This window comes from Chiloscyllium plagiosum, unplaced genomic scaffold (assembly GCF_037043375.1).
Source record: "Chiloscyllium plagiosum isolate Xiang-an unplaced genomic scaffold, Cpla_swu_hap1 HiC_scaffold_14, whole genome shotgun sequence".
Classification (NCBI taxonomy): Eukaryota; Metazoa; Chordata; class Chondrichthyes; order Orectolobiformes; family Hemiscylliidae; genus Chiloscyllium; species Chiloscyllium plagiosum.
Genome location: NW_028270152.1, coordinates 72,062,395 through 72,076,949, shown reverse-complemented (window position 1 = coordinate 72,076,949; position 14,555 = coordinate 72,062,395). Strand labels below are relative to the sequence as shown.

Genomic DNA, 14,555 nt, shown 5'->3' with positions numbered 1-14,555 from the left:
TGCTCCTCTAATCATAGGCTGATAGGTTCATTCTGATTTGAGGTGTAGCAGGCAGTGAGTGAGTGTCATCAAATGAGTGGAGCTGCCAGGGACTGTCTGATGGGATCAGTTAGTTATAAGAGGAAGCTGAGGAGGAAGTGAGGGGGGAAAGAGGGAGGAGAAGATTGCGAGAGAGGTAGGGGAAGATGGCTGCAAGGGAAGATAGATGTAAATTAAGAGGAATTTCAAACCTGACAAATAAACAATTGAAAGATTCTGCCAGTTATAGGCTATTGAAGAGCAGCTAAAAGATGTGCAGGCTAGGTGGATTGACAATGCTAAATTGCCCATATTAATAGGTGCATTAGTCAGGGGTAAATGTAGGGGAATAGGTCTGGGTGGTGGGTTACTCTTTGGAGGGTTGGTGTGGACTTATTAGGCCGAAGGTATGTTTCCATACTAGAGGGAATCTAATCTAATCTCATTAGTTAGCCTAACATTTACGGTGGGGAAATTGTTATTTACAATCAAGGATATGGTAACTAAATACCTCAAAAATGTTCGGTTATCAGGGAGAGCCACGATAGGTAGGTCATGCTTGACAAACCTCGTGGAAGCTTTTTGATGAGGTAACCAAGACAGAGGACAAGGGATTATCTACAGATGCTGTTTATATCTGGTCAGCATGGATGAGTTGGACCGAAGGATCTGTTTCCGTGCTGTACATCTCAATGACTCTAAGTCATATGACAAAGTCCCACAATAAGAGATTGTTAACTAAGGTAGAAGCCCATGGAACAGAGGGCAAATTACTAACACGGCTGAGAACTTGGTTGAGTGGCAGCTGATAGAAAGTAGGAATAATGGATACTCAAATTGGCAGGATGTGACCAGTGGTATCCTATATGGTTGTGATAGGGCCTCAATTATTCACATTATTTATTAATGACATGGATAATAGCATTGAAAGTCATATCCAAATTTGTTGATGACACAAAGTGAGATGGCATCATAGACCGTGTGGATGATAGCATGATGGACAAGGATAGTAGAAACATAGGAACACCACCACTCCAAGCCATTCACTATCCTGACTTGGCAATATATAGTCGTTCCTTCACTGTTGCTAGGTCAAAATCCTGGAATTCACTCCCTAATTGCATTGGACTGCAGTAATTCAAGAGGCACTTCACTATCACCACTTCTCAAAAGCAACTAGGAATGAGCAATAAATGCTGGCCGGCCAGCAATGCCCACTTTTCACAAATGAATTTAGAAATAACATTACAAAGGGATATTAATTGACTAAGTTAATGGGAGGAGAAAGTGAGGTCTGCAGATGCTGGAGATCAGAGCTGAAAATGTGTTGCTGGAACAGCGCAGCAGGTCAGGCAGCATCCAGGGAACAGGAGAATTGACGTTTCGGGCATAAGCCCTTCTTCAGGAAATAATTGTAGCAGATGGAGATTAATGTAAATAAGTAGGAGGTTATCCATTTCAAACCAAAAAAACAGTTCAAGGCACTTTGAAGATGGTATGAAGTCTATGACACTGGATGTCCAAGAGACTTGGGGGTTCAGCTGTGTAGTTATTTAAAAAGTCAGGAACAGGTAAAGAAAACAAAATCAATCAAGACAGCTAATGGAATGCTGGGGACTGGAATACAGACGTTATGCTGCAGTTATACAAAACCCTGGTTTGATTCTATTTGGAGCACTGATAGCAGACCAGAGTGCCACACCTCAGGAATGAAAAACTGACCTTGGAGAGTACAACATGGGTATACAAGAATTAAGTCTGGATTTCAGGGCTGTTAGGAGGAGTGATGGTACAAATTGGGCCTGTTTTCTTTAGAATTTAGAAAGTTAAGGGGTGATCTTCAAGATATTAACATGAAAAGGCAGGGTAGATAAAGATGAACTATTTACACTGATCAGAGATTCTAGAACTAGGGGCATAGTCTAAAGGTTAGGGACAGACCATTCAGGAGAAACATTAGAAAGCATTTCTAAACACAAAGGGTGGTCGAGATTCGGAACCCTCTTTCACAAATAGCAGTTGATGCTAAATAAGCTACTAATTCTAAATCTGAAATAAATTTTTGTTAAGCAAGGCATTAAGAGGTATGAACCAAAGGCAGGTATATCGAGTTAGTCCACATATCAGCCATGATCTCATTGAATGGTGGAACAGGCTCGAGGGACTGAATGACCTACTTCTGTTCTCAAAGACAACAGTAGCAGACGAAACATATCTGAAGATACAAGGGAATTAAGAGTGGAATTTGCACTTGTATGGATATAATACTCTAATTGTGTTTCGCTTTAGGGATTGTGCTACAGGACTGGAACATGGCTAACTCTTTTGCACAACAGGTCAGACAGTTTAACCTTTATGTTAGCATGCTTTCAGAAATTTTATTCCCAGGCAAAGTTGTCACTTGGACAAGTGTGGATTAAGGAAAGCCAACAAGGATGTTACAGAAGTGATATGTCTAATAACTTTCTGCAGCTTTTTTTGATGAGTAATGTATGAGTAAGGCATGTATCTGCATGTCCAAGAAGCATTTGATAAGGTGCGACTTCCCAGCAACTCTGAAGCCTATGAAGTAAAACAGACAGTGCCAGGATGGAGAAAAATTTGCCTGAGTGGCAGGAAGCAGAGAATAGTGCCGAAAGGTGGTGTTCTCAGAGTTGATAAAAGGTTGTTAGTGGACATCCACAGGATTCAGTGGCTATAGGACTTTTCTTGATATGTATTCATGTCTTAGACTCAAGTTTACAGGGCACAATTTCAGAGCTTGCAGATAATCTGAAAACAGGAGAACATAGGTTATTGGAATGGGCAGACGTAGATGAAATTTAATGCAATGACCATTTTGATCAGAAGGACAAGAGGTGGCAACACTAACAAAAGGACATTATCTAAAAGGGTGCAGATATACACACACACAAATTGTTGGATATACACAGCAAGTTAAGAAAGTGCTTAATAACACATACAGGAAATGCAAAAAAAAAGCTTTAAGACATTGGTTTGGCTTCAACTAGAGTATTGCCCAATTCTAAGCATCGTCCTTTAGGGATTATGTGTAAGCTTATTAAAGAGCACAGAGGGGAAAAAAAAGTTTGATATCAAAAAATTGTTGAAGGACATCAGTATTTATGGACAGACTGGAAGCTTTTCTTTTGAGAAGATTGAGGCATGAATCAATAAAGACTTCAAGATCATGAGGGATCTAGACAGAGAGACAAAGTTTCCACTGATAGGCAGATTGAGAACCAAAAGCCAAAGATTCTAGGCAACTGGCAAAACGACCAATATGAATAACTATTTTTACCCAGGTTAGGATTAGTAATGTACTGCCCAGTGTGGAGGAGACAGATGCAATTGTGGCTTTCAAAAGGGATTTGGGATAGTGCTCAATTCAAGTTTTTGAAGGGTTGTGGGGAATTGAGACAAGTGGAGTTACACTTGCAGAGGGGGCACAGGCGTGGCAGACTCAACGGCCTCTTTTACTGTAACCATTCTCATTCAAATAGGCTGTAAGATAGTTTGGAACATCTTAGAGTTGACAGAACTGTTGAGTGAGTGCTATTTTTGTTTTTTTAAAAAAAAAGGCAGGCCAAAAGCAAAACAAAGTTGGGGCTAATAATACAAATACACAGTTTGACTCTGATTTTGTAATCTTTATTTGTTGGGTTTCCAGTAATAAAAATATGTCAGCTAGATTCTGTACAAGGCCTAATATTTTTGTTTTTTTTTTTTACAGACTCCCTTTTTGTGCTCGCATCACACACTCCTAAATTACAAGAAAACGCACAAAAGATTTGAGACACCCCTGGCAACGTGAATGCAGCCCCGGTCCCTGCTTGTCATTTTTTAAAAACACTGACAAGCAGCCCCTATTTCTTTAACATATGTATGTATAAAATTACTTTGAAAATTCACTGGAGGTGTCCTGCCGTTAACAGACCACATTATGGCTGGGCAGAAATTACTCTGTACCTCTCGACCAAACCCAGCAAGAACAAATGGAAAAATAACAAAATCAATTCTTTAAAAAAAGCACCATCCTTGACATTACGTGCCTCGATACCAGTGCATGCAACCAGCATTTCCTGTATGCTAGCACCACTTAGTGGCAGATACTTGTATTAGGACCATTTGGCTCAAGTCAGCAGTTATTGTCAAGGGGAAGAGGCAGAAGATTAAACCATTAATTCTGTTATTAAAAGATCTTCCTGCATTCTCCTTGAAGAATTACTTCAGTGACACTACTGTTCGCACCCAGACAAGCCCACAAACACCACTACACCATGATTTCACACACAGCTTTGAAACTGTTCCAATGCAGCTGTTGTTGAGGCTGAAGTCCAGAAATGCCATTTTGAAGAACGCTGACAAGGATGGCTACTTGCTGTGCTCAGCCCACTCAGGGCAAAAGCTTCTAGATTAATGATGTTTGCAAGCACATTTATTATGGTTTAAGATGCATTGAGGCGATATTTCTTTCCCTGAAGAGTTTTGGCTCATGAGATGGAAGACAACAATGGAGACATGGAACATATTGGTTTTTAGGAATTTAGAGTCAGCACTGGAGACTCAGATCAGGTCCTGTATCATTCAGATAGAGGAAGGGATCCCTCTTAACTGTCTTAAAGTAATTGCTGTCCTGCAATTGGATGTTCAATGGCCTTGAAGCTTGCAATCTGGTTGCTGATGCTTAGGCATTTCAGTCTCAGTAACCTTAGGTCCCTTTATTCATTGGTTTGTTTTAAATGCTGATGGACAATTCTGAAATCAGAGCAGATTTTTTAAATTTTGTCCAAATGAATGGGAATTAACTTAAACACATTTAATCACTGTTTGTAGCCCAAGACTTTGTGGTAAACAGAACGCCATTACCTGTTTGTACTGCATTAGTGTGACATTACCAGCATAAACCACTTGTGCAAGCCTAGTGTCCCTCTCCACCAGCACACAAGAGAGGCTTTTGACACTGCCACCCAAGAGGATTAGCATTCAGATCTCAGCTCAAAAGCCAGCATGTGCTCCATTAATCATCCCCTCTCCCTGCATTGCCAAACACAGTCTCTCACCCCGAAATACATGATTATTTTGTTAAATATACAAAAGAGAGACAGATGTTGAACACTCCAACCAGGTCGTATCCTTACACAAATTTAATTTGCACCAGGATTGGACTGGCCTCAATATTCTATCCTCTTCTAAATTGTTGTTTGAATACAATACTTATACTGACTTTATACCACATTGACTAAGAGTTTAGGAGATCACAGCCACTGACTGCTTAGATTAGCACCAGACTTTATTTCATCTCAACTTATTCCCAGCTCATTAGAGGCAAGAGATAATGCATTAAACAGCCACGTGGAAAATCTAAAAGCTATGGTCATTATGCCCATGTTTCAATGGCTCCGTTGACTTATTTGCTGTTGTAAGTCACTGGTAACATTCCTATCTGGAAGTGAAAAATGGATGAAGGTATGAAGTGTGCTTAGAAGAATGCGCCAGAGAAAGCAATTGCAAAAAAAAAAAAAATCAGAAAACAAAGACACTAGTGAATTATGGTATAAAACTATCTCACATCAGCATCTTCAAATTTAATCTGCTACTCCCTCCAAATACTTGCAATGAAAATTAATTCAAATTGTCACCAACAAATCAACTATCAGTCAGAAATCGCTGAATTAAAGAGAGGGGCTATACATTATCATGAGATACCTGCACACTGGAGATTACTATTCCTTGAGGTAACCATTCCTCTATAGCACTGTTGTAAGATTCGAGAGAGAGATGGAACCTGATAGAGGTTATAGTATAGACGTTTCATATCTGGTATAAGCCAATGATGGGATGAAAGCCTGCGGCTTTTTCATTGAGCTGGATTCAAACCCAGGTTCTTGCAAAGGGGACAATTCATCACCATTTTATTATGACAGGCCAAAACGATGTAGGAAAAGTCAAAAGGAACCCTTACTGCCTTTTCTAATGTTAAGGTGATGCATATCAGTTACATTTAATGCATGTCCCATGTAATTTGCAATGTTTCCTGCAAGCAGTTGATTATATAAAAGGGAATAATTCCAGCATCCCTTCTTTCTCAGCTAAAGAACTCAATAAATGCATTGTTAATGCAGCACACAGCATCCCTGCAGGTAATCTCTTCAGTTCTGTGAAAAGAACTACTAGCAGTTCTCCTTCATGCAGTTGGACACATTGAACAAGCTGAGAATGGACCATTCACACACCTTGATTGTAAGAGTGTATAGACATTTGGATATGCAACTGAGAATGCAAACACACGTTTTAAGTGTGCAATTAATTTTTAAAATCAATTTTGACACTGAACAGCCAGAATTCCCCAGTTGTGAAAAGAGCAAGAGTTTCAACAGTTGTGTAAACTCAGAATTCAGAAATGGTCATTCACAACCCTCCCCTATACAAGCATACCTTCACTCTCCAGCAAGGACACTTTGCAAACTGCAAAAACTTCAAGTTAGCTTAACTTCTACTACCTTCAATTAATGTCAAGGTGTCTCAAGCAACCAGGCAATGGACTGTACTTACTTTCTTTCTCCCTCTCCTGAGAGGTGATGATAAAAGTGAGTAATAACATTGTTAAAGGAATAGAAACAAAGGACTGCTGACACTCCTCGAAGTACATCTTGATTGTTGATGCAGGCTGAATCTAGGCAAGGTTGCACCACCCATAGCCTTGAGAAATGCTGGGGCACAGTTGCTTTTGTTCACTTGTCACACTGAAGTTCGATAAAGGCGATTGGCACATCCGCTGCCTCAGGATTCTGATTAACGAATCAACACTTACTGTACCCAGGAGGCCATGGCATCTAAAGCACATATTATTCTGCAACACTGACTGAGGTGCTCCTTAATGTTAAAATACAAGCAGCAATGAGATGCATTTAAGCAGGACATGGGCTCAGTCCAGAAATTTTATCTGTTACGTGAAATGATGAAAATCATAGCCCAAATCTTCATTGTGATCACCCTAAATATATGGTTCTCTTTATAAACCTTCCATTTTTTTTAATATATACACTCACACATATAAACAAATGTGTTTTAGAAAATCCATTAAAAAAAAAAACAAACTGTTCTCAGTTTTTCTAAGTGCAGTCTCTTCAAGCTGCAATACTGCATGAGGGTCAAAAAGTAGACCTCACAAAAGCTTGTTGCCACTGAGGCAAAATTATTCCACAGCCCCACAGTCTGCAGGAGCTGACCAGGCTCTGTGATTGCACACAAATAGATGGGAAAGTTACAAGTAGATTTTTTTTTTTGCTTCTTCTTTGTCTCCTCGCATGTACGTGTATGTCACAGGGCTGAACTCACGGTCCCTGAAGTAAAACATTCATTACTTCTGCTATCCTCTGTCACCCTCACTGTGGGGGCATTCCTCATGCCTGGATCATGGTGTGTGCCAGGTCCATCAATCCAGCTGGTAGGATCATTCATTCAGGGACAGGATAATATCATCTTCCAAGTCAGAGTTATCCGTGGAATCCGCTGGACAAAGTGGAGAGGAGAATTAATTACCGTTAGTTAATTACAAAGACCATTAAAAGTGAAAGGGACTCTAACAGACATTTAGTTAGAGCTCTACAAGATTGGTTGAATATTTATATAGGGCCTTTCCTGTTTCCCAGCTTACCAATTCTCCTGCCAATCTCCTAAAGCCACCACCCTCTGAGGAATAGTGATCATATATGCCAGCATCTAGTTGAGACTCTAACACTACTCAGATTCAACTATTTCAATATGTTCCTGTTCAGCCCCTCATCTTCCACCCTCCATAAACTTCAAGTTCAGCTAATATTTTGCTAGCCTTAAAACAACTTTGCACCAACGTCCCATTCTCCCAAAGGAGGTAGGCTGGTCGGCGGTTTAGCAGGAATAGGGCTAAGGGAACAAGGTTCGCCCCTGTTCAAGGTGAATTCGGTTGGGGATGTGAGTGAAGTTAGAATAAGAAAAATAAGAAACTCAGGTTTAAACATAGGGGAGCCTTCAACTAGTGGGTTAGTTGAAGTGAAGGCAATAACAGAGTTAACTGAATTGACACATTGATTTTTGTAACAAAGTCTACAGGCTCCTCACACTTATTGTTGGAGGTGGAAAAGAAAGAACAGAGGTGTTTCAGAAGTATCATTTGTAGTGAAAGAAACTAGATGTTCTCTTTCCCTCTCTGGATGCTCTGATTGGGAAGCAGTTTGAGATGGACATTATTACTCAACAAAGTTTTAAGTGGTCTAGTCAGAATTGGTAGTGAATGATGAAATAAGAGTGTTAGTCAAAGGCTTTAAATCTATATCCTTTAGTCTTAAGGCAGTCAAAATGCAGGATACATCAGGAAATGATCTGGATGAGAGAAAGCGGAGACAAGTCATGAAAGTTAGTTGAGGTGCAATTTAGCAAATCAATAAACATTGCAGTATCATGATGAATTAAAGGTCGGAGGCAAGATAGTTGGGAATTTGACAGCGTTAAGTGACTTGAGGGAGTGCATTTACTATGGCTGGACTCAAAGTAGTGGGCTTGGGAAAGTGAAGGAGAATACGGATAGAAAATGACACAAGGAAATGATCAGATTGCACTATCAGCAATAATTACAATGTGAGTTGCAAGGCTGAGAGATTGATGGGGCAGCAAATTGAGAATTTCTACAAAGAGGGAAGTTTAGGAAGGAAAGAGGGCAGTGAACTAAATGGAGAGAGTTGAGATGGAAGTGATATTTATCCAGGATGAGTCACCTGGTGCAGAGGTTGAGATAGGAAATCAGAGAAAATTACAAAAAGGGAAACCTGGACAGGGTGGGCAATACAGATCAAAGATTTGAAGTAAATGCGATGAATGGAAAAGGCAAGATTCTCAAAACATGGAGAAGTTGCCATAAGATTGGGGGAATTAGCAAAGAAGTGACTTGGAGATAAAGGCCACACCATTGCCATGACTGCTTGACCAGGTGAAGTGGTTGATTATGTAGCAAGTAAAGAAGTTTCATTAAGGAGAAAGGTGTCTTCAACCTTCAGACATGTCTGCCAAAGCCATATAATGAACATAATCAGTCACAAATACTTCAGGTCTTTCTTCACAAATCAAGCAGCAAAGGGGAACAATAATAGTCAGAATCCAGAGGCTCAGTGTTTACACTGAGGGGGCATGAAAAGGACAATCTCTGGCAGGTTGAGAGGAGTAGGGAGAAAATATATGATGCAGTAGTTGAGGTTGCTGCTCATTGAGATGCTGCAATGAGTAAATTGGTGGACCTACTGGAGGATGCCAAGAGAGGGACAGAGGAAAATTCAGGAATTATTTGAAAGGAGATCAAACCTGGAATGATGGCAACAGAGCAGAAAGATGGTGATTACTCAAGAATTGAGGTATGTGTTAGATCGTCAGGGGATGCACCAGTTTCAGAAGCCAAGCATGGCCAGAGAAACACAGAAGGGTGCCTAGACTGAAACAACACATATGTATCCTGCAACTCTCATACTGGAGGTGAGCAAGGTATGGAAATTCAATGTCAGGCTGACTGGATATAGATGGAGTTTATCCTTAAACAAAGTTTTGAACAACAGCAATACCACAACAGCCACGAGGCCAATGCTAGAACCAGCTGTACAAGGCCTGGAAGACTCAAATATCCCTGCTGTCACCACAGCCATGACTGCTGCCTCCACACATAAATCAACAATTCTTGTACTGCGCTTGCATTCTTTTTATATGGCTTTAACTATCCTGGGAATGTAACCAAAACATTACTTTTTCAAAAGCAGCCATTTTTCAGTTACAGTTGCGCTCACCAGTAATTCATTTAAATTACCTGGAACAAATTCTGTCCTCAACTCACTGAATTTGGCCATACTTCAATGAAGTATTTTAACACTAGATTGTTCCTTGCCCTTTCCCAAAGCTGACTTATAACAGTTTGATCACTGCTTCCTAAACATTGCCTGACTAGACACTTTAACTTCATTCTGCAGAAATACATCCCAGAAATGTCCTCGTCTTTGTTTGGCTTGAAATATGCTGCACTAAAAGGCAGAGCTACACGTTTTTTGGGATTATTGCACATATAAATGGAATTGACTTACAATCTCCAAGAATGTCTGTATCTTCGTCCTCCCATTCATCATCTTCCTCCTCCTCCTCCTCCTCCTCCTCAGCTTCTTCTTCACCATTACCCAGTAAAGCTTCTAGCTCCTCCTCATCAGATGGAGTGAAGTCACGTTCTCCATCCTGGGCTGCATTTGCTTCACTTTCATTATTTTCATCCTCCCCATCCAGCAATGGGTCAGTGTCCAAGTCATCAAGGTCATCTTCAGAATCATCATCGTCATCATCATCGTCGTCGTCATCCTCCTCTTCCTCTTCCTGTGACAGCAATATCGTCTTTAGTTCTGTATAATACTCAGTGATACTTTCTTCAAACTGACTATTGTCAAAAAATGACAAAATATTCACAGCACCAGGGGGGCTTTCAGCCCTTGAGCTGATTTTTCCCTTCTTCACTCAAAGGGTGGCGAGATCAGCTGGTATACCACTTAAAAGCAGCTACAGCAACACAGACCAGTGATTAAATGTTGGGCAACTTTACTGTGTGGTTCAGTAAAATACTGCACAGAGTTGTTTTTAAAAACAGAAGGATAAAGTCTGGGCAGGGCACTTTGCCCACTCACCAAAGAGTGTGATCAATCCTGGCCTATGCTCAGGTCTTAGATTCTGCAGTTTTGTCAAAATCTCAGAGAAAAGACTAAATTGAGGCAACTTTGGTCACTACTGCGATTCTCTGTATTCTTTCCAATGAAGTTAAGATGCCCAAAATAGTACATTGAAAAGATGTAATACCAACAATTACACTGGCAAGCTCCAGGGAATTCTCTGCCTCCTGGATTGGCCATTTTTAGATTTCAGCTCAGTCTGGCAATGAAACCAGCCTTAAAATGAATGTGAACTTTAATTAATATTACTGTACTGCAGTGATTCAACACTAGTGCAGCTTTTTTCATCTAATTTGAGCTGGCACATTTCTACTTTTGGTTTTTGTCTTTACTGTCCTTCCCAAGTACATAAAGGAATATATCTCTCATCAGCAAAGAACCATAACACTTTAAAACCAATCGGAAATTGCCTAAAGTTTTGTTTTATGCCACCCAGGAGGTAGGACACTCATGCACTGGGGACTTGTTCAGTTTAGATGGGGAGGAAGAATACAAACTGACAACCTGGCTTCCCATGTTTATGCTGTTTAAAATGTCTGTCAGACTCTGCCACAGAACCATGTAGCTATGAAAAGTGCCCACTGATGAAAACAGACATCCTCCACTGGATCCGTTGCATTCAGGGATCTCAAAGATGTCAGACATGAAAATCCTGACTCTTGTTTGGCCACAAACGGCCACATGCCTGATGTGGCCATTATTTTAAGGTTAAAAGGCTTAAGTGACAGGTTTTTGTTTCTTGACCACATCCTTAGACCTACTGGATAACACCGATTAGTAATTGCATTGTTTAAAACAAACTGAAAGGATGTGGCTCAAGCTAAATACGTGGGAAACAGCAGCACAGACCTGATCCTCCTCTTCATCCTCTTCTTCTGCAAGCCGCTGACGCCCCACTTCGTACAATCTGCAGACAGTGTCCATTGACAGGGCATCCATGCTGCTGCCTTGGTTCTGCAATATATTGTGCAAAAATAATACAGAACTGCATCCCATAAAACCAAACCACACTAATAGGCAGGAATATCAGCTTTTATTTAAAACTACAGCTTTAAAAATCCTACAGTACATTTATTGTGGTAAAATAAATAAGACATTTCATGAAATGTGATCAGGTGACAAACTAACAACAAACCACACAAGAGATGTTGTTCAGGTGGGGACCAAAAGCTTGAACAAAAAAGTGAGTTTTAAAGGAGTGCCCTAATGTAGTGGATGAGAGTATAAATAGCTGAAAGCAGACAGTAATAGTGAAGGAGGAAGAAAGGAGAAACTTGCAGAACCCAAGGCTGAGAGTGCTTAAAAGCAATGGAGGCACAATATAATGGAGCAATTTGTTAGGGAGGGTGTGAATTACATTTGCTTTGCTGTTGTCCCCATGAACCTGTCTGAGGTTCAAATCTCAATATTCACCACAATTTGCCCAAATTAGCCCTCATCAGGTATTACTCTGAACAGCCAATGCGAACGTGGAGAATATCACATTTGATCTTGATTTGTCCTTACTATATGTCAAATCACTTCCATTTGCAGCAATGAACAATGAGGGTAAGTGAGAATTTTCTCCAACCAATCCAAACTACCTCAACACAGACTAGTTGACTTGCAAAATTCAAAACGTTTGAATCTATGTATAGCTGATGGTGATTTGACATTCTGACTAATTTTGACGTTGACAAATTTTGACATGCAAAACAGATTTGGCACATCAGCTGGCAATTACATTACTGTCCTTTCACTTTCAAACCTTGGGTTTGAATGTTGCCTACAATGATTAGTGAGTGTCTGTTCATTGGGAAAACTGGAAAGGGCTGAGAGCGCTTGGGCTGTTTTTTTCATACGATGATTCTCCGATATTGGTTTCCGTCAATTCAGAAGAGCTATCAGGAGAAAGATGAGGGAGGGCAGGTTGAGATAAAGATAAATAGCTGTGGAGGAAGATTCACCTTGCTCTGAACCTGCTCCATATCTTGCTTGGCAGGACCCATAGCTGATGATAATTAAAGATAAAAAGGGAGCAGAATCTCATGCAGTGAAGCTCCTCACTTCAAACGGTGTAAAAATAAAGAAACTAAACAAATGTCTAGGCTGACTAGATCACTGAGTGTTGAAGAGTTGGCAGTTAAATCAGGTGTGGTAATCAATTTGTATTTACAGTGAGATATCGACACCAGAAATTCTAACTTATTTCAAATGGACCACTCAAAGATTGAAGGATGAGTTTCCTGGGGATTTCGTGTAGCCTTAAGTTTCAAAGTTTGATCCTCAGCCTCTAATGTACAAGGGGTATGCCAAGTCTGAGTCAGGAGCAGGCAGCTGAGAGAATTAGCCAGGGAACTTGTTGCTGAACTATTTAGTACCTCGGTGAAATATACATGTTGCTATACATGACTGTACTATTCTTCATAGTCTGTCATGCAAGATGATCCTTCTTTGAAGAAATAATAATATTGATGCCCTCGTTTCAGCAGAGAAAATATATAAAAAAAAAATTTCTTCCTGCGCCCACATAGACAGCCAAGAGTGAACATGTTCTTCATACTGTAGACCAGAGCCTGAGCCTACCTCAATTACAGCCAGATAGCAGTCCTTGGTATCTGTGCAAAGGTCGAAAATGTTCCTCTTCACATCAAGAGTTGCTTTAAAAATAATATAAAATTTCAATTACCATTTTGCTGCAAATTACGTGACGACATTACCTCAATCACTCAATACAGAAAGCTAAAGTTGGTCAGCGAGTTGGTTCTCCTATTAATCCTTGTCTCTCTCAAAATTGAAATAAAGACAAAGTGCTGTCCAAAAAAAAAAATCAGCATACATTGGCAGCGCTGGGGAGGAGAAAGAGGGTGAATGTTGAGAGTCTAATGATTTTTCTCCAGACCCAGGAGTCATATTGGCATTGAAACTTTAACCGAACCTGTTTTGACAGACACCGTTAGACTTGCTCTGTTTTTGAGCATCTGCAATATTTTACTTTTACTCGGTTGAGATATTGACCTAGAACAGTTGATTAAATGTTGGCTTTAAAGAGAGAGGTGGCAAACTTAGCTCTGCTCAGCAAGTTCCTGGAAGAAGCCAACATTATGCTTATAAAATAGAAATTGCTGGAGAAACTCAGCAGATCTAGCAGTGTCCATGCAGAGAGAAACACTAAGTCTGATACTCAGAAGACGAATCTGTTATCTGTTTAAGATGCAAATGCATCAAATATCTATACATAAGCAAAATAAATACTTCGATGAGAAGAAACTACAAAGGGCAAGGAACTTGTACCCTAAAGGCAACGCAAATAAGTTAGCAACATCAAACAACTGAAAGGTAACTGTTTCTATCTTTTACAATGCTAACTAAAAGTAACTAGCTACACAAAATTGAATGCATTTCAAAAGGGGGCGACCTGAAGTTGGCGCTCAGCTCTCTCACCTATTGGTTTGTAGTCAGTAGCATCAAACGTCCTGAAAGAGGATCCAAAAGGACTCTTCATCCGCACTTCTATCAAATCATCTTCATCATCTGCTTGCAGCATAGCTAGAACACAAAAAAGTATTAGAGAAAGAATTCATTCACATAGCCTCATAACTCAGTGCTGTGCAGACTACTTGCAATGCAATGACTTAGGCAGGCAGATTGCAACAACCAGTCTGCGCAAGTTTCCTGAACCAACCTACGAGTTTGCTGGGAAATGACATCATAGAAACCTTTATCCCAAAGAGTGTTTATCCTCTTTCTGAAATGAATCATAATACTGACAGCTAAGAGTAATTGAATGAGGATTGTCTATAGACAGATACATTGTATTTATGAGCTCAG

The 14,555-nt window shown here is 40.1% G+C and overlaps 1 protein-coding gene across 3 annotated transcripts in view; it reads right to left on the bottom strand.

Moving 5' to 3' along the window:
* Positions 1-3,647: 3,647 nt before the first annotated feature.
* dcaf1 (ddb1 and cul4 associated factor 1) overlaps positions 3,648-14,555 on the bottom strand; it is an 85,463-nt gene continuing 74,555 nt past the window's right edge. For 2 of the 3 annotated variants that reach the window (XM_043708504.2, XM_087994519.1), the window contains exons 20-24: positions 14,169-14,273; positions 13,311-13,384; positions 11,595-11,699; positions 10,119-10,398; positions 3,648-7,533 (exon numbers count right to left, since the gene is read on the bottom strand). In XM_043708504.2, the coding sequence (XP_043564439.2) occupies positions 7,475-7,533; positions 10,119-10,398; positions 11,595-11,699; positions 13,311-13,384; positions 14,169-14,273 (623 nt within the window). In that variant the 3' untranslated portion in view covers positions 3,648-7,474. The remainder of the gene's footprint in view (positions 7,534-10,118; positions 10,399-11,594; positions 11,700-13,310; positions 13,385-14,168; positions 14,274-14,555) is intronic. The other variant, XR_015759432.1, reaches the window with a different exon arrangement.